The 19,201-nt window shown below is 43.9% G+C and overlaps 1 protein-coding gene across 1 annotated transcript; it reads right to left on the bottom strand.

The window, feature by feature from the left end:
• Positions 1–84: 84 nt before the first annotated feature.
• Positions 85–18,115, bottom strand: LOC113125870 (atrial natriuretic peptide receptor 1-like). The gene is made up of 22 exons (XM_026299459.1): positions 17,681–18,115; positions 15,217–15,954; positions 12,310–12,500; positions 11,606–11,719; positions 10,960–11,116; positions 7,247–7,341; positions 6,970–7,105; positions 6,634–6,718; positions 5,636–5,756; positions 5,473–5,547; positions 5,318–5,395; positions 4,944–5,048; positions 4,088–4,159; positions 3,599–3,758; positions 3,324–3,479; positions 2,773–2,941; positions 2,530–2,676; positions 2,269–2,392; positions 1,773–1,841; positions 1,313–1,487; positions 1,122–1,220; positions 85–498 (listed from the first exon to the last, which is right to left on the bottom strand). Exons 2-22 carry the CDS (start codon positions 15,923–15,925, stop codon positions 311–313), a joined length of 3,225 nt encoding a protein of 1,074 aa, XP_026155244.1. The 5' UTR covers positions 15,926–15,954; positions 17,681–18,115; the 3' UTR covers positions 85–310.
• Positions 18,116–19,201: the final 1,086 nt, after the last annotated feature.

Here is a 19,201-nt window from a genome sequence, read left to right as displayed (position 1 = left end):
TATAGCTCCTCTTCCCAGAATACTTTATAGAAAATTACTAAAAATATTATCCAATTTTAACAATTTATAAAATAAAGTCTTACAACAGCCTGATGTTTTAATAACACAAAAATTATAAAACAGTTTTTTTATTTACATAATAAACTTCAAATAATTGTTTCACACAATTAATTATTCAGTGTTTTCTGTGCAGTTTGTTTTTTCCATGTAACATCCTGAAACTCTTGCTTTAAATGACATCAGAGATAAATATCCAATTAGCCGAGGAGGGGGGATTTAAAACCAGGAGGCTGTTTCTGATGCCTGCCAATCAGCTGTCAGTCATCAAACAATCATCAGCCAGTCGTCTGTCAGCTTCAGCAAAGTCCTCTCCCAACAGCCAGTACGTTTTCATGCGTCCTTTTCCTTTCACCTCGATCTCGCCACGGAGCTGCAGCAGGAAGCAGCTGAAGTCCTGCAAAACCTGACGAGTCGCCTCGGACACATGAATCTTCAGCGCTGCAGAGACACATCACAATCTCAGTTACTTGAGAGTCAACATGGATTTATGGTAAGACGGGCCTCCCATTGTTGGTGAGGAAGAACCACGTGAGCCAGGTCAGCGGTGTGGCTCCCTGCTGTGTTTTTAAAAGTTTTTGAACAACAATGGAGGTTTACGGCTCAGACCCATAAGCTGAACCAGGTTCTGGATTCACACACATTATGCTGAGGACACCACATTGATTGGTGCTGTCAGTCTCTGGATGGGATCTGGACTCAGTAACACACAGACTGAATCAGCAGCCTTAACCTGCATTGTCTGCCTGGATCTGAGCTCCTGGGGATTCTGATCCTATCCACTTCAAGTCTCCCTCTTGGTATGATTGTAAAGTCTGAGTGAACACAATGTGGACTTAACAAAAAAAATAATAATGGATCAGCTTTTCCTGTGACCTAGACCAGATGAACCAGTCTACAGGTGTTAAACTGACTGTGGAGTAGTGAAGTCCACACTCCTGAATGTGCCATTTTCACCCGAGGGGCCAGTGAAACACTGTGTTCAGCTTCAATGGGGGGGAAGGGTGTACCTGGTCTCACGTTTCAAATTCAAATTCAGTATCTCACTGGTATTTCTTTGTTACCTTCTCCATTGGACTCCATGCGGGATGCTGTGTTGACTGTGTCTCCAAACAGACAGTACCTTGGCATCTTCAGCCCGACCACCCCAGCACATACTGGACCTAAACACACACACACAGAAATCCAACCATCAGACAACAGAGCAGTTATTTTACCCTCCATTGACCACTGACAATCACAGAAACACACTGACCGCTGTGGATGCCGATGCGGAGCCGGAGCTGCTGGTTCGGATGGTGTCGGATTCTGAAGGTCTTGACAGCATCCAGCAAGGCGAGAGACATCCGAGCAACTTCCCTGCCATGAAGTTTACCATTCCTCACCGGAAGACCCGACACCACCATGTAGGCATCACCGATGGTCTCCACCTGAGGGCAGTGCTCACGAATCTCAAATCTTACTGTACTTTCTTGTTATTTGGAAATTAAATCTGGAAATGGGAAGGATGGCTAACCCATGTTTATAATGCATTTGTTTATTTGACACACAATTTATTTCTTCGCATCTCAGAGTGCTGTCGAGTGTCTTTGCAATGAGAAAGAGATTTGTTTCTAACAGAAAAACATTTAGAAAACAATTTGTTGGGAAGGTGTTTAGATTAGGTGTTTAGTTTACAGTGAGCAAGGCGGACTGTGTGGAGAGGAACCTGTTACCTTGTAAACATCAAAGTTGTCAATGATGGCATCAAAACAGGTGTAGAGGTCGTTCAACAAGGTCACAACCTGGAGAAAAACTATATTTAAAGCTCCCAGTGCGGAAAACTCATGCACATCATTACAGGACAATTCACAAAGACAGACATGTTTAATCCAAACGTTTTGTTGTAATAACATGTTAAACCAATAGATGGTGCCATCCTGTCAGACTCTGTATATTTACTGAGTCCATAGAGAAATATGAGGCGATCTTGTAAATAAAAGTGTTGAAAGGAACATCAGATGGACTGATTCATGAAATGATCCTCCAGCGTCAGAGCAACCACCCATGACACAAGAATCACAACACTAGATCCTGTTGCAGCCAAATGGGCCGGGACCTGGTCCTGGTCTGGATATTGGTTTGTGGTTGGCACAACTACCTGAGCAGGTCACAGTGACCCCTGAAGAGATAGTCATGGGACTCTACTGAGTTCTATTGAGTTTTACTGACCTGTAGCGGCGTGCTCTCAGCAGACAGGGCAGTGAAGCCGACGATGTCGCTGAAATAGATGGTGACAGAGTCGAAAGCTTCAGCCTGAACTGTCTCACCTCGTTTTAACTGCTCCGCTACTGAACTGAAGGAAACATCAGGTGAAAGTACTCAACATAACCCCATTTTACAGTACCTGACACAGTAATACTGCAGTATATTTACTGTGGTAGCATTTGGGAGAGCAGCAGTATTCTATAGTATTTGGTGCAGTATATTTACTGTGGTAGTATTTGGTAGAGTAGAGCCTCGGCTTTGCGTTTTTCCTCGTGGTACGCCTGCGTTCTCTCCTCCACCAGCTCCTCCAGATTGTTGGCATACTGCGCCATTCGAGACAGAAGGTTGTCCAGGATGTTGGAACCGTAACCTCTGAAGACACAGGCAGGGACAGACAGGTAGCTGATCGGTGTTAGATTTTCAGTAAAGTGTCCCACATTGCCACCCCCAACTTGAGTGTCCTCTAACCTGTGTTGCTTCCTCAGCAGGACCTTGATGGTGTGGAAGTCCGGCCTCTCACTTGGCTCCTCGCACCAGCAGCGCTGCATCAGGACTCCGAGCTCCTCGCTGTGACTGTGGAAGCAGAGGGAGGGACGGAGTGGGGGGACCATGCCTTGGCGCACCGTCTGGATGATCTCTGGGGGGGGGGGGGGGGGGGGGGGGGGTTATGTCCTCTGTTAGACTACTGCTCATGCAAAACCTTTCCAAACCTTGTCCACTTAGGGGAAACTTGTACATGTGTATTTAACACTGTACTTTAGTGTTAAAACATGAAAATCATCAGAATATACAGTTGCAGTAAAGTACAGGTAGTAATAATGTTTCTTTTTTTTTTTGATCAAACAATTTATTTATTATTTTAATTTTTGTTTGTTTCTTTTTTCCTGTTCGGTGACTACAGATTTCCAATTATTTTCATTGCATTATAATACATATTATATTTTGATTATATTTGATGTGAGAGGAGTCACTGTGCTCCTAGTTCCAAGTAAATTGTTGGGCAGGACTAATCCGCTGACCTTTAGGAGTCGGTGTGTGTGTGTCCAGGTAGAAAACTCCTCTGAGCACAGCCACTTCCTGCAGGATGATCCCAAAGCTGTACACATCTCCTCTCTGAGTCCCACAGGTGGGGCGGCACTCAGACCTGAGCAGCTCAGGAGCTGTCCACAGTTGACCTGCAGGCAGGGGGCAGCATTGTAAACACCTCAGACCAGTGACTCGCACTAGGTTACTGTTTCCCTGGAGGGCGAGGGTGCGTATTATAAGCCCAACTAATAATGAACTCATGACATACTAGCGTAGTAAGCGTGTGTGTTCTCGGGGATACTGCTGGTCCGGAGACTCTCCAGTCCGTAGTCGGTGATCTTCAGAACGAAGCGGCTGTCCACCACACAGTTCGAGGACTTCAGGTTGCCATGGGAGACAATTACGCTGTTGTGGAGGAATGCCATGCCCTGGACATAAACCAGTAGTTAAATAAACAAGCCACAGTGGTGGAGGACTGTGTAGTTTCACCTGTGACAGCACAGTCATGACATTTTGAGGATGGTGTAGGGCTGATGGTGGTGACATGACGCCACCCTAACACTATAACCCTGGAGCATCTGTTCGTTCTTCAATAATATAATCACACTCAGAATTCAAAATAAAACATTCCTAATATTCAAGATTCGAAACTTCTTACTCCAGCAGGGCTATGGGGGATTTCAGTATCATCATCTCCATGGAAACACTACTGTTTATGTAAGCCCCGCCTTCTCCCAATAGCTCAACAGGTTTTTACCTTGACGATGTCATTGATAAGCGAATATCTCAACATCCAATCCAGAGTGAGGCTGTCGCTCTCCATCAGGTCCTGGAAGATCAACACAGAAACACCTGTGAGGACCCACACAGACCCAACCTAAACCTGGTTCCGACCAGAACAACAACCTAAACCTGGGACTGAGCCTGAACAAAAACTGTCCCACAAGGAGGAGACCCCGGGGAAGACCCAGGACACGCTGGAGGGACTATGTCTCTCAACTGTCCTGGGATCACCTCAGTGTTCCCCCAGAAGATTATTAACTTGTAATGGAGTTTTTCCTCTCTTGCTTTAGTGCGTCTGATCCTTTCAAATGATAATCACGGTAAAATGCTGTGTTTAGATGCTCAGTCTTTCTGGTAAAATGAGGACACCCCATGTGGCAGCTGAATATCCTGCTAGAAACACTGGTAGTGTCTCAGAGCACAATACAAGCAGCTCTAAGCTAAACTGACTAGGCAAGATGCAGCGGTCATCTGGAAACACCCCACACCCCACGCCACCCACATCCACCTACAGCAGGCCGACGGGTGCTCTCATGTTGCTAGGTTACTATCCCGGGAGGTTGCTAGGTTACAGCTCGGACAGATAAGTATAACAGAGAGGTGGAGGGAACAAGCAGTGGATGAAGGTATGACAACTGCTAGGAACATACATGGAGCTGGTAGAGGGTAGATAAAGATTAATACTGGAGTACTGGGACACAAAAAGATGGTTTGGGGGTAGAGGGGATTAGCAGATAATAGAGGGGTGATAGAACGGTATAAAGGGTTGATAGCGGGGTATAAAAGGCTGACAGAGGGGTATAAAAGACTTATGTACAAGTGTACGGTACCTGTAAACTGCCTCTGGGACAGTACTCGGTGATGATGCACATGTTTGGTGGGTCGATGCAGGAACCAATAAAGCGGGTCAAGTGGTCATTCTGAACATCACGCATCTGCAGAAACACAGAGGCTGCTGGTTCAAATCTCCCCTAAACCCTCAGCACCACTCCCAGATCAGATTCTCAGAGGTCAGTTCAAGTGGGCAGACAAACTGATTGATCAATTTGTAGTGTGGTCAGTCTGGAGGTAGGTTCATTGGCAGGTAGGTCAAAAGGTTCAAACCTCACAAAAACCAGAAACAGCCTAAACACACAACCTTCAGAGCTAATCCTAAGCAGTTCATAGTTACAATAGTTGGGTAAGGGATAAAAAGTGTTCTTACATGTTTTAGTTCAAACAGAACTTTCCTGGTAAGTTCTATGCGTTTCTTGTTGATATACTTGATGGCTGCCAGGTTGCCCTGTAGAAGACAAAGCATCAGTGAGTTTTTCATTAGCTGCCATTGGCCGTCAGCAGCGTACCAAGTGCGCTTCACACCTTGTAGTATCCAGTCTTAGTGTAGATCTGCACGTTTCCCTCCATGGTCATCAGGGAGCCATAGTTGGATCCTTTCTGCAGGGAAACAAAATGAACTTGTATGAATTACTGGAAACCACTTCAAATTAACTCTCCTGTCAGTTTGTGTTGTTTAGTGCATCACCAGAGACATGGTGAGTCGGCTGCAGGCTCTTTTCAGGACTTTATCCATGTTGCTCAGCTGGACGTCATCCCAGGTTACTCTCCAGAGCTGAGCTGCCAGTTCACTCTCCAGCTTCAACTTCCTGTGCAGCAGACAGTAAGACAGGTGTGTGTGTGTGGGTGTGTGTGTTGAAAAGAAATTGGGGATGGGAAACAGAGAGAGAGGCAAAAGATAAACAAGAAACAGAGTCCTGGAACAGTCCTGGGATTATCTGATAGTCCAGGTCACAGGTGGAACTAAACAACTTGCTGTCACTGTAACAAGATACTCGGAATTTGATCTGGAGGGGACAGACTATTGGACTCAACCTCGATGACTTTCCAGATCTCCAGTCAAGGAAGTCACAGGTGTGCCTTCCAGCCCTGTTCTTGAAGCAGGTATTAGAGATTTTGAACTTTGAATATCAGAACAACTCCTCCTTCCCTTTTAGTGTAGTCGTGCAAGACTACAAAATCTGGATATTGTCAACATTTAATCCACTGAAAACAACAAATTCTGGACTAAAGGTTTTAATTTTCTCCAGTTCGTGAAAGCAGAAAAACTGTCCAGCATCAAACTCTGAGCCAATCAGAGCCTCAAAGGTTCAAAGGCCTTCATCCAATAGAGGAGGAAGAGATGGAGGGAGGAAAGTAAAGTAAATGATCACAGCACTTTCATTTACACATCCATCCCTCCTTCAGCCTGGGCCTCGCTGATGTCTGTTCAGACAGACGGGTTTGAAACAGAAATCAGCAGCTAGACGAGAGGTGGCGAAAACAGGGATGGTGAAATAAAGACAAAAAGGATGAATGAAAAATAAAAAGAGAGAGACAGGGCCGTGGGCACTGCACCACCAGAAAGTGTCTGTGTGTTCTTGTACATCTATTTTTGTGAGGACCAGCTTAGACAAAGTCAAGACATGTTGGCAGGTCCTCACAAGTGATATAGTACATATAGAAACAGGTGTGAATGGCTCTCACCTGTAGATGAAGACGGTGACGGTAACGATGATGACAAAGACAAAGCAAATCACTATGGCAACCATTTGCTGCATTGACATGGTACCTGAGAAAAGAGGAGGAAAGTTTATTTTTCTGTCTGACTCCGATTATCTCATTTAATAACTTTGAAGATAACTACAGTATTTGTATGTTTCATTTAAACTTGAAGTCACACTCATTATAACCATAAGTACAAAAGCCAATAAAGGCCATAGATTAATCTGCCATTAAGTTATTTGCTGCTTAGTTTCGTCATGTTCATCATTAAGACTTGCATCTAGATTTGTGTATTTTTGTGTGTGTGTGTGCACATACGTGCGAGGCAGGCTGGCTTGTCGTTCTTGAAGCCGCACTCTGGGATGTCTGGAGGTGGAGATCCACCTGGCCACTGGAATCTCCGCCCACTCTGCATTACCAACTGTTTCATGCTGCTGTTATACACAGAGACCACCTGAACACACACACACACAATGAGGCACACACACTTGCACAGGTATATGCACGCCACTGTAACGACACTGAGTGATGTGGTCACAGGTAAAACACCTGTCCTGAGGTGTGTGACACACTCCATGAGTTAACGTGTATTCACCTGAAACTCTCCACATTCGACGTCCGTCATGTCCCACACGGCAAAGTCCACCTGTTTGTCCCCAAACTCGTCCATGTCCACGACACCCATCACACCTGCAGACACACAGTGTGAGTGTGTTAGTTTAAACGTGCATGTGTGTCTATGCATGTGTGTGGCTGTGGTGGTCCCAAAGGAAACCGGGTTTCGTTCACCTGCTGCAGCTTTGCACATTTAATATGACGCCAACACTTCACGTTCCTATCACATTTACAGTTTGTACTACACTCTGTACTACTCTCTGTACCATACCGTACTACACTCTGTACCATACTGTACTACACTCTGTACTACTCTCTGTACCATACTGTACTACACTCTGTACTACACTCTGTACCATAGTGTACTACTCTCTGTAAAACACTCTGTACAGAGGGGGTTTGTAGGGCTGATAAAGGGGTATAATCGATCCATCCATCTCGTCTTCCTCCCATGTCCACATCCTCCTCTCCTGCAGTGTTTTTCCACCTGTCAGTCCTAACCCATTTACTGCCCCGGTCCCTCCACCTGCAGTGACGCTGATGGAGGCCCTGTGACTGTGCTGTTGGGTAAAAGCAGTAAAATCTAATAAAGAGCCGACAGAGCAGCAGTTTATCAGCTGCATCACTAGCGTCTGCCTGTTCTCTGACAACAGCAAGCTCAGTGGCTTCCTGTCGATGTGCACCGTCCTGTGCCACAAATACTAACAAGTACAAACAAACAATACTAACCATAAATACAAACAAATACTGACAAATGTAAACACAAACATATACAAACTCTGTCTGTTCCCTGTGATCCTGTCTGAATCCTGTCTGTATTATGCTGATCCTGTCTGGATTATGCTGATCCTGTCTAGATCCTGCTGATCCTGTCTGGATCCTGTCTAGATCATGCTGATCCTGTCTGTTCCCTGCTGATCCTGTCTGGATCCTGCTGATCTTGTCTGTTCCCTGCTGAACCTGCCTGAATCCTGTCTGGATCCTGTCTAGATCCTGCTGATCCCGTCTGGATTATGCTGATCCTGTCTGGATCCTTTCTGGATCCTGTCTAGATCCTGCTGATCCTGTTTAGATCCTGCTGATCCTGTCTGTTCCCTGGTGATCCTGTCTAGGTCCTGCTGATCCTGTCTGTTTCCTGCTAATCCTGTCTGAATCCTGCTGAGCCTATCTGTTCCCTGCTTATTCTCTCCAGATTCTTTCTGGATCCTGTCTGGATGCTGTCTGGTCTGTGCTGATCCCATCTGATCTGGACTCATCCTGTCTGGTGTTTGTGTCTTTAGGACATTTGCAGTTTCACTCTGTTCAGTGTTTTTCCGTCCACATGACGAAGCATCTCCTTTGCTTGTCTTTGAAATCTTTCACAAACTAAAGCAACAGAAAGTTTTTTTATTGAGGAGAAATCCACTAATTTAAAGTTTAAAACAACATGTTCGTCTGATGGGTGGAGACGATTTTCCAGGCGATAAACTTCGGGCCAGTTTAGACTGCTCTGATGATGAATCACAGCCGGCCTCTCTTTCTTTTCTGATGCTGACATTTTCAAACCTCAGCTGCAGTGTGACTGTACAGAGTTTCACTCTGACTGGGTATTAAAGATTTCAGCCTGATTGCAAATGAACTGTTGACGTTTTATTGTGTGTCTGACTGAACATGAATTGTTATAGTTGTGTGTAGTTGTTATAGTTTCTTAGATTTATAGTTGTTATAGATGTGTGTTCTTTCTTAGATCTGTCAAAACACACTGTTTTTCTTGCTCTTGTTCTTCCTGAAACTCTTTCTCTGACAGATGAGAGATGACTTCCTGCACTGAAACAATACTCTTGAGGAAATCTCAGGTTTGTTCAGAAATGACTTCAGTCTGCGTGGGTTCAGCAGACCGGCGCAGGTCCTGGAGTAAAACTGTCAGATGTAAAATGAGCCTTCACTTCATAAATACATGACCTGCGTAGAAAAACTAGATGGCATCTGTACAAGTCTTCAGGTCTGATTATATCATATTACTAGGGATGCAGGAGTCAAACAATCTTACATTATTTGTATCAATATTTAGTAGACTCCATGATAGAAACATGAGGTAACTGTCAGGAGGAATTTCACTTTCATTTTATTGTCTCTTCTCTCATCCATGACCCCAGGAACATGCAGCAGCTTTAATATGGCTTCAGACTAGCTAGCTGCTCATCCTAATGTTGGCCCATGTGGACGGCAGCTCTCGGTCTCTGGAGTCGAGATGACTGAGGGACCATAAAAACATGTTGCTTCATTTACTGTGTTTATCTGGAATCTGTGAGTTGACAATAAAATAATACAATGAATCATCTGAGACATGAAGCTGGTTTGTTTCCAGTGGGAAACCAGCTTCTCTCCACTTTCAGCCCCACCAATCAATCAATTACTATTAACTAACAAGCCCTGGCCGGCCAATCAGGAGCCTCTGTGCTCTGTGAGGTCACCATGGGAACGTGGAGCCAATGATTTGTTGTGTTTCCACGCATACGCATGTTCTCATGCCTGCGGTGTGTGTCAGCAGGGAGTTAGTGTGGCAGGGTAGTGCTGCAGTGTAAATATGGACCAGCTGTCTGTGACACTGGGAATACTGGGAACATAAAGACAGGACGTCTGGGACTAAAACCAACAACCACGGACGGGAAAATCACACCAAGCGCTCCGATTGGATACCTGGTTCCAAAACAACAACAAAAAAATTGACTTTAAAGATCAGCTTTATTTGGCTGGTTCAGTGTTTTAACTCAGTGTTGCTATGCTTCCTCAGTTGATTCTCTGCTTTAAAAAAATGAGGCGACGAAAAAAAGGAACAGCAAAAAATTTGTAAGGCAAATTTCTCAATGTTGTGCTACTGAGAAACTGCATAGCTAAAAAATGTTTTTAAACTGAAGCGACATTTAGTGAAAGAAGACACAAACCACTCAGTTTCTTATTTAGTTGAGTAATTTTTGTGAAATAATGTTAAAAAATATTGTTCATAGCAGAGTATACACTGTATATGTGCATTTAAAATGTCTTCGGAGAGGATCTCTAATATCTTTGAAAAAGATAAAGAAAGTATAAAATAAAAGTAAAATGTGTTGCTGGTCTGTAAACTAACAACCACTGAACTGAGCACTACAGCTGTTCATCGGTTTACCTGCAACTTGATAATTCAACTAACCAAACCAATCAGAGTCCAGCATTTCCAAAGAGTGTATCCTCACCTGTCTGGTTTAAATTAACTAAATATTTCACACAAATAACAAAAACACCGGATTTCAGTATTGATCGATCAATAAAAGTGAACACCTCAGAGAAATTGCATGACATGAACATGAAAACTCTTTTGCTTTTATAGACAATTCATGACAGCAGTAATACAACTACTTCAGGTTCCCACTGAAGTGCAAACACTTAAAGTATAAACTTCAGTAATGCCTATACTCTGCAGTATTTACTAGTACTTGTTGTACTTACGAGTTACTCTATTTATTTAGGAACAGGCTCTTAGCATTTTTATTACAGCTGCCAGTGAGATATTTCTGTCCTTTGTGGTTTTTGTTGAATAATTTTATTTTTATTCCACAATTTTCTCATCAGCTCTGCGTTCTGATTGGTCATTTGCTGAGCTGGAGGTTCCCATGTGACTCTGAAATATTTACAGTCTCATGAGAAACATCTGTCTGTACAAACATTTGTTCTCACCTGGGAAGGTTCTGTTCCACATTCTCCTTGTCACAATGTCGTGTCTAGGCCTCTGGACCCGTCCTAGACCTGGTCCTCTCTGCTCACTCAGAGTCTCATTTAAAGCCTGGGAGTACAGCATCACTGCATCATAGAACCCTCCAGCTATCAGGTTATACTGACGGAGACAAAGGAAAACATTCAATTAATTACGGGTTGGTGGGAACAGATTGTTTTGATCCAACAGTGAGCAGAAAAATAGAGTTTATGGTTTAAGCAGGGGTGGCCAACCCATAGTCCTCAAGGGCCAGTGTCCTGTTTGTTTTTCAACTGCCCTACCCACTACTAGTTGCCTGGATCAGGTGTGTTTAGGGTGGGTCCATGCCTGCATCTGCTATGACCTGCCCCCTACCCTGCCTCTGATTGGCTAACTCGAACCATAAACTTGAGCAATCAGGGCAACAAGTCCCAGCTATTAAGAAGAGGATCAAACCTTTGAGCCTTTAGTTAAATGCTAACAATATTTTATAATTCCATTAAATTGTTTATGCCTGTCAGCTTTTCTTGTTGAAGACTGCCCATCACAGCAATATATTTAAATTTTTAACTGCACCAGCAGGAAAATACACAGTAGTGAACTAAGAGCATGACATAGTGTGTTTCGTACCAGAGAGTCTTTGATGGTGAAGTTGAACATTTTCTTTGCGTCGCTCTTCAGACTTTCAACAAATTGAAGATATTCTGGATTCTGAGGCTCCAGATAGGTCAACACCTTCACACTCTGACAACAGAGACAGGTAATTCAGCTTACTGATAAATGACAAGCTAAACAGTCAGTCATTCACTTTGTTTCACCAACATTAGGTTCCAGTGAATGAGAAGACCTGCTCAGATATATTAACCCTGGTTCTAATTAACAAATGCTTTTGAGCAAAAAGTTGTGTTTTCCTTAACTCTAAACCACTTGGTATCTCTTTCCCCCTTCTCTGTCTCAGTCCACTAACATGACGTTGTGTTTTTGGTGCGTGGTAAATGACTGTATCATCTGCATACAAGTTGACTCTGCACTGAAGCTGCGTTGAGACAGAAAGATCTGTAGTCTCCATCATTTCACCAGATTTTACACTGGAGCATTCCTTCAGTCTCTATTCACCCCACTCAGTCCAGACAGCAAAAAAACATCCTTCCTTCAGTCTTTGTCATTTTGTCTCTCATCTGTATGTTATTCATAAAAACTCCAGTCTTCTCCAGCACAAATGTTATCATTTTTCCTCATGTCAGTTCAGTCCTGTTTGTAGACCTGGTCTTCATGGAAAATGCCTCAAACCAGTCTACAAAATTTTAACCACAAACTGAGAAAATAAAACTCACTCTGAAGGCATGGAGAGCAGCGTAGTCATCCTGGTCTCCTCTGTACCAGGGTCTCACAGGTCGCCGCCCCCCCAAACTCTCTGCAAATAGATCAATGAAGAAGAAAACATATTCCTCCAACTCCACCCCCTCCTTCCAGAACTGGACCATCAGATTCCTCAAGATGTCCCAGTGACAGCACAGGTACACCACTGCAGAAGAAGAGAAAGGAGGAGGAAAGAATGAAAGACGAGAAAGAAGGCGAGGAAAGAAAGCAAGAAATTAGAGGAATTTTTTTAAGGTCAAATTAATTAACAGTGACAATCTTGGCGCACCTGGTTTCATCTTTAATAAGTAACAGAGAAAAAAATGATGATATAAAACATGAATTTAATAACTTTAATGATGCACACTAACTGTCACTAGACTAAAGCACTGACCAAAGGGTCAACATAGTATCACTACAATAATGAGATAAACTAGCCCAGTGTTTATCCACTGATGCAACATTAATTTATAAATAACACAGACAAGCCCTGGTTAGTATTTAATCTGTGCATTTCTAGTCCGATGACTTTTAGTGTGAATTTTATTGAGACAGTGTCTTGTTACAAAAACATGTTTCACAACTGCTGAAAGAGCGAACTGGTCACTGGCAGCACTTTCACTCCCACTGCATTTTCTAAACACTGAGCATTCGAATGAGATCAGATATGGCTTTTCTGCACAGTCGTGCATAAACGATGCTCTTCATGTTGTATAACCAGCATCAGTTTGGTGTCACTGAGGAACGTGCTACATTAATGAACTGATCATATTCCAACGTCTTAAAGTGTGAACAGTCACATTCAGCCTGTGGAAAATCTTGGCACTAACTTCATGACACATTTTCCTGTAGTTCTGTTTTCTGTTGTGATGCAGAAGAACGTGAAGCTGCTGTTTCACAGTACAATACGACTTTTAATGTAGAGATGACATTAACTACAAAGACCCACTTTTATTCTTTTTACTGATTTAGTTGATTTTAATGAGGAAAGTAAATGCCAACAGAGAGAGGATTGTTGTTTCAGATTAAACACATATTCATCACCCCTGGTGCACGTAAACCCATTTTTGCTCGAACAGTTTCTCTTTCAAAGAAATTAAATATAAAACTAAAATGAGTCAGAGTTAAAACATCCTCCCCTGCTCCCTGCTCTCCCAAAATACCTATACCTCCCTTCTGTAAAAAACAACAAAAAAAAAAAAACTAAACACAACCTTCCTCCTTTCCTGACACACACACAAAAAAAATGAATAAAATGAAAGGACCATTCCTGCTCTCTGATAAAACTGTCAAACCTGGTTCTAACGTAAAACCTAAAACCTGGTTCTAACCTAAACTTAAAACCAGGTCTGAACTATCAAACAGCCTTTTGAGGGTGTGAGGACGAGACAAGCTGTTGTCATGATGCAGAAACATTCTCACAAAAGCCATAGACACACAGGTAATGACTCTCAGTCCAGCACTGCCGGGGGCAACAGATGGCCTCAGTTAGTGTGTGTGTGTGTGATTTAATCATGCTCTCCTGTGTCACGTTCACCATGACATCACTACACAAAGCCGAGTGCATGTTATTTTTGTCACATTAACATTGTCTGCTACTCCGATAAAAGTCAAAACTACAAACTTACACATAAAGACATTAACTACAACTCCCAGAAACCAACAAAACTATTACTGTGAGCAGAGAAGCTGCAGTGGACCTCCAGAGTCTGTAAACAGTGACGGCCGTTCTCAGGTTGTGGAGCTGGTTTTTGGAAACAGACGGGCCTCCCATTGTTGGTGAGGAAGAACCATGTGAGCCAGGTCAGTGGTGTGGCTCCCTGCTGGGTTTTTAATAGTTTTTGGACAACAATGGAGGTCTATGGCACAGACCCATAAGCTGAACCAGGTTCTGGATTCACACACATTGGTGGTGATTTGGACTCAGTAACACACACACAGGCTGCTCCTTTGTAATGAGCAGTAACTTTAAACTTTGACAGCTGTGTCTGAACCAGTCCTAAATAAACTGAATGTGAACAAAGAGAACTCCTCAGAAAGTAAAGAAACTAAGAAGAGGATGGATGACAGGGCTGATTTATTTCTTCCTCTCTCTAAGAAATTCCTGCTCTTCATTATTTACAGGTGTGTACAAGACAACATACAACATAGGTATGTACATGTACAACATACAAAACAAACATACCAGAGCACACACACAGCAGAGCTCAGCCTTTACTGAAACAAAAAAATCAAACAAGAATCAAATAATCAAGAATTCATTGTTCAACAGGGTGAAACAGCAAAAGAAGAAAAATGAGGAGGAAGAAGTGAAAAAAAAAAAACCCAAAGTGAAAGCAATTGAAGTGTCTGACCTTGCCTGTAGGATCTGTTAGACAACCAGAGGACAGAAGTAAAATCACTTAAAGTGAAAAGGAAGAAAGAATTAAATGGAAATAATAACTGATATTAGCAACCACAGATCAATGAGGGGAGTAACAATAGAAGTCCAGAAGAAATAAAATGAATTAAAGAAAAGGAGAAGACAAATCAGCAAAACAGAAAGTGACAACAGTTGAAGCGTCTGACCTGTTACAGCTGTCGTAGACCACTGGCTGCCGATGGACATGAATGACAGAAGAGGAAACAAAGGAAAGGTAGAGGAAGGAGGGAGGCAAGGAAAGAAAAAGCAGTGAAAGCAGTAGAAGTGTTTCAGCCAATGTCTTGAGCTCCTGGATGACCAGCAGCCCATGACAGAAAGTTAATGAAGGATGAATGAGGGCAGAGGAGGACCCAGAGATGGTACAATAGGAAGTGAAAGGAGCTGAAGTGCTCAGCTTTATCTTTTCTTGTTCACCGCTGACCACCAGACAGTAAAGAATAAAAGAGTTAAAGTGTCTGACCTCTGCCATTCTGTCGGATGTCCTGGACCATTGACTTGTAGTTTAAGTTGTCTTTGATGAAGCGCTCTTGGATGGTGATGTTGTGTCGGCCTAGCACCATGAAGATCCCCTCTGCGGTGAAGTAGCATGGCCAGTCATCGTTACCGTCCTTGTTGCCACTGAAAATGAGCATGATTTGCCGCCGCCAGCCAAATGTCTCCTGGATCCTGGCCGCAAACTCACCGAGCTTCTTGTGGGTGGGACCCGTGTTAGTGACCGCTGCAAATTGCTCGAATCCGATGGCACGAGCACCAGCCGTTACCATAGGAACCTCCCAGTGGGTGGTGAAGCGGGCGACAGGCGAGGAAGAGTAGTCACAGCCAGGCCCAATGAAGGCCCAGGGGTCCTGAGACAGCTTCAGATCAACTGCAACCAATGGCGCCATGGAGTCTGAGCAGAAGCCATCACGGTTCTCAGAGCTGCCATGGACCAGCCGGAGCTTCAGGCCTGGCAATAGCCAGGGGTCCGAGTTCACCCGTTTCACTGCCTGGTATAGCGCAGGCGCCACTCGAGGCCACGCCCACGCATAGTCTGTGTTAGTGAGAGGCAAGATGGCGGCCAGAGTCACCTCCTGAAGATTCTCTCTGGTGTTCTCAGAAGAGAGAGAGGACACCATGGATTGGACGAGCAGGAGAAGGGGGAGCGAAGGCTGGGGCCACCTGGACTGCATGATGACAAGGAGTCCACCTGTCAGACAAACTGCAGGGAAAAACAGATCACAAAGCGTTTGAAACCCTGACCTCTGGACAGGAAATAGACGCCTTGTGTTCAACGTGTCACACTGACGCAGCTTCACCTGCCAGTTACACAATACAGTGTGTTACTGTATATTACTGTGTGTTACTGTATATTACTGTGTGTTACTGTATATTACTGTGTGTGTTACCGTGTGTTACTGTGTGTTACTGTGTGTGTTACTGTGTGTTATTGTATATTACTGTGTGTGTTACTGTGTTACTATGTGTTACAGTGTGTGTTGATGTGTGTTACTGTGTGTGTCACAGTTTTACTGTGTGTTACTGTGTGTATTACAGTGTGTTACTGTATTACTGTGTGTGTTACTATGGCTCGCACAACACACTAACACGCCATAACACACAGTAACACAGTGAGAAGGCGTATGTAATGCCAGGACCGTTGTAGAACCCTTACAGGAACATTCTAGAACGGTTACAGGAACATTATAGAACGCTTACAGGACAATTATAGAAACCCTTACAGGAACATTATAGAACCCTTACAGGAACATTATAGAAACCCTTACAGGACCATTATAGAAACCCTTACAGGAACATTATAGAACCCTTACAGGGCCATTATAGAAATCCTTACAGGAGCATTATAGAACCCTTACAGGACCATTATAGAAACCCTTACAGGAACATTATAGAAACCCTTACAGTACCATTATAGAACCCTTACAGGAACATCATAGAACCGTTACAGGAACATTATAGAAACCCTTACAGGACGATTATAGAAACCCTTACAGTACCATCATAGAACCCTTACAGGACCATTATAGAAACCCTTACAGGAGCATTATAGAACCCTTACAGGACCATTATAGAACCCTTACAGGACCATTATAGAAACCCTTACAGGACCATTATAGAAACCCTTACAGGAACATTCTAGAACGGTTACAGGAACATTATAGAAACCCTTACAGGAACATTATAGAAACCCTTACAGGACCATTATAGAAATCCTTACAGTACCATTATAGAACCCTTACAGGAACATTATAGAAACCCTTACAGGGACATTATAGAACCGTTACAGGAACATTATAGAAACCCTTACAGGACGATTATAGAAACCCTTACAGTACCATCATAGAACCCTTACAGGACCATTATAGAACCCTTACAGGACCATTATAGAAACCCTTACAGGACCATTATAGAAACCCTTACAGGAACATTCTAGAACGGTTACAGGAACATTATAGAAACCCTTACAGGAACATTATAGAAACCCTTACAGGACCATTATAGAAATCCTTACAGTACCATTATAGAACCCTTACAGGAACATTATAGAAACCCTTACAGGGACATTATAGAACCGTTACAGGAACATTATAGAAACCCTTACAGGACGATTATAGAAACCCTTACAGTACCATCATAGAACCCTTACAGGACCATTATAGAAACCCTTACAGGAACATTATAGAACCGTTACAGGAACATTATAGAAACCCTTACAGGACCATTATAGAAACCCTTACAGTACCATTATAGAAACCCTGGGCAGCTCTTTCAGTTCCATGACTCTGTACCTGTGCAGCACATGTGAGAACAGCTGATGGAAAAGTCTCCGTGCTTGAGCAGCTGTTTTTAATTAATCTCTGATTAATCTCCGATTATTGGCTCAGTTATTGATCCACTCAGACTCTGTCTAACTCTCGGGTCTTTACCTGCTCAGGCGCTTCCTGCAGCTTCATGTTTCCCGCAGCGCACAAAACCAGAAGAAACGGTGTTTCCACAGAAACGACCCGAACCGGGTAAAAGAAGTCCGGAAACAGGGATCTGGTCTTGCCGTGGGAGACTTATGTCCGCCCGTACCGGTTCTTTCTGTTATCAACACGGACCACGGCCCCGGTAATGTTCTAGGTTCGCCGCTCTTGCTCCGCTCCTGCTCCGCTCCGTTCTCACTCACAGAGGTACCGGTGGGCACGCGCACGCATGCACTATTTTTTCTGTTTCAGGGCACGAGGGCATGTGCGCGTACTCGCTGTCCCATGTGAATAAAATTCATTACTTTGGGGAGTGCGCGTGTACGTGTACCCTGTTTTACTATTTCTATTGTAATGTTTGCTCTGCTGCTCCAAAGTGTCCCGGACAGGGCTCGTCCATCCTCTGTACCGCTCAGTCCAATCCGGGGGGGGGGGGCTGGAGCCAGTCCCAGCATGCAGTGGGTGAGAGGCGGGTCCCCCCTGACAGATCAGCAGCCAATCACAGGGCTGACACACAGAGACAGACACACACTCACATTCACACCTGTGGGCAATTTAGAGTCACCAACCAACCGAACCTGCATGTGTTTGGACTGTGGGAGGAGAAAACCCACACAGACACAGGGACAACATGCAGACTCCACACAGAAAGGAACCGGGTCCACCTGGGTTCAGACCCTAATCCTGACCCCCATGTGTTTGGACTGTGGGAGGAGAAAACCCACACAGACACAGGGACAACATGCAGACTCCACACAGAAAGGCCCCAGGTCCACCGGGGTTCAGACCCACAATGTGGCTCACAGTCTGACACCACTGTATCACCGCGCCATGCTGACAGGGAATCAATGAAGTGTTTTCCAATGTAATCAATGAGCGTGTACGCCACATGCTCCTCTACCCACCTCTCACTCTGACTAGTCTTTGGTTCTGAGACACTCAGTGGGTTTTATTTTTGCATGTTTTGTTATATGTTCAGTTTGTGGGCCCCCTGGTGGCTGAGCCACCTGTGAGGAGACGTGTTGATTTCTGTAAAACATGAAACGACACAACTGTGAAATGTGATCACGTCACACAATTACAATGAGATGAGGGTTAAAAATAGTCCTTCTGATTATTAAAAAAAGCAGCTGCTGATTCAGTGTGTGTCAGAGAGTCCAGATCCCACCCAGAGACTGACAGCACCAATGAATGTGTGTGAATCCAGAACCTGGTTCAGCTTATGGGTCTGTGCCGTAGACCTCCATTGTTGTCCAAAAACTATTAAAACCACAGCAGGGAGCCACACCGCTGACCTGGCTCACATGGTTCTTCCTCACCAACAATGGGAGGCCCGTCTGTTTCCAAAAACCAGTTCCAGACGCTGAGAACGGCCATCACTGTTTACAAGCTCTGGTTCCACTGCAGCTTCTCTCTGCTCACAGCATCAAACATTTCATCAGGTACATATAAAATATGGTGTTTGGATTAGTTATACTACAG

This window comes from Mastacembelus armatus, chromosome 11, assembly GCF_900324485.2.
Source record: "Mastacembelus armatus chromosome 11, fMasArm1.2, whole genome shotgun sequence".
In the NCBI taxonomy this organism is placed as follows: Eukaryota; Metazoa; Chordata; class Actinopteri; order Synbranchiformes; family Mastacembelidae; genus Mastacembelus; species Mastacembelus armatus.
The sequence above is the reverse complement of the archived record's forward strand: the minus strand, read 5'-3'. Positions and strand labels throughout refer to the sequence as shown.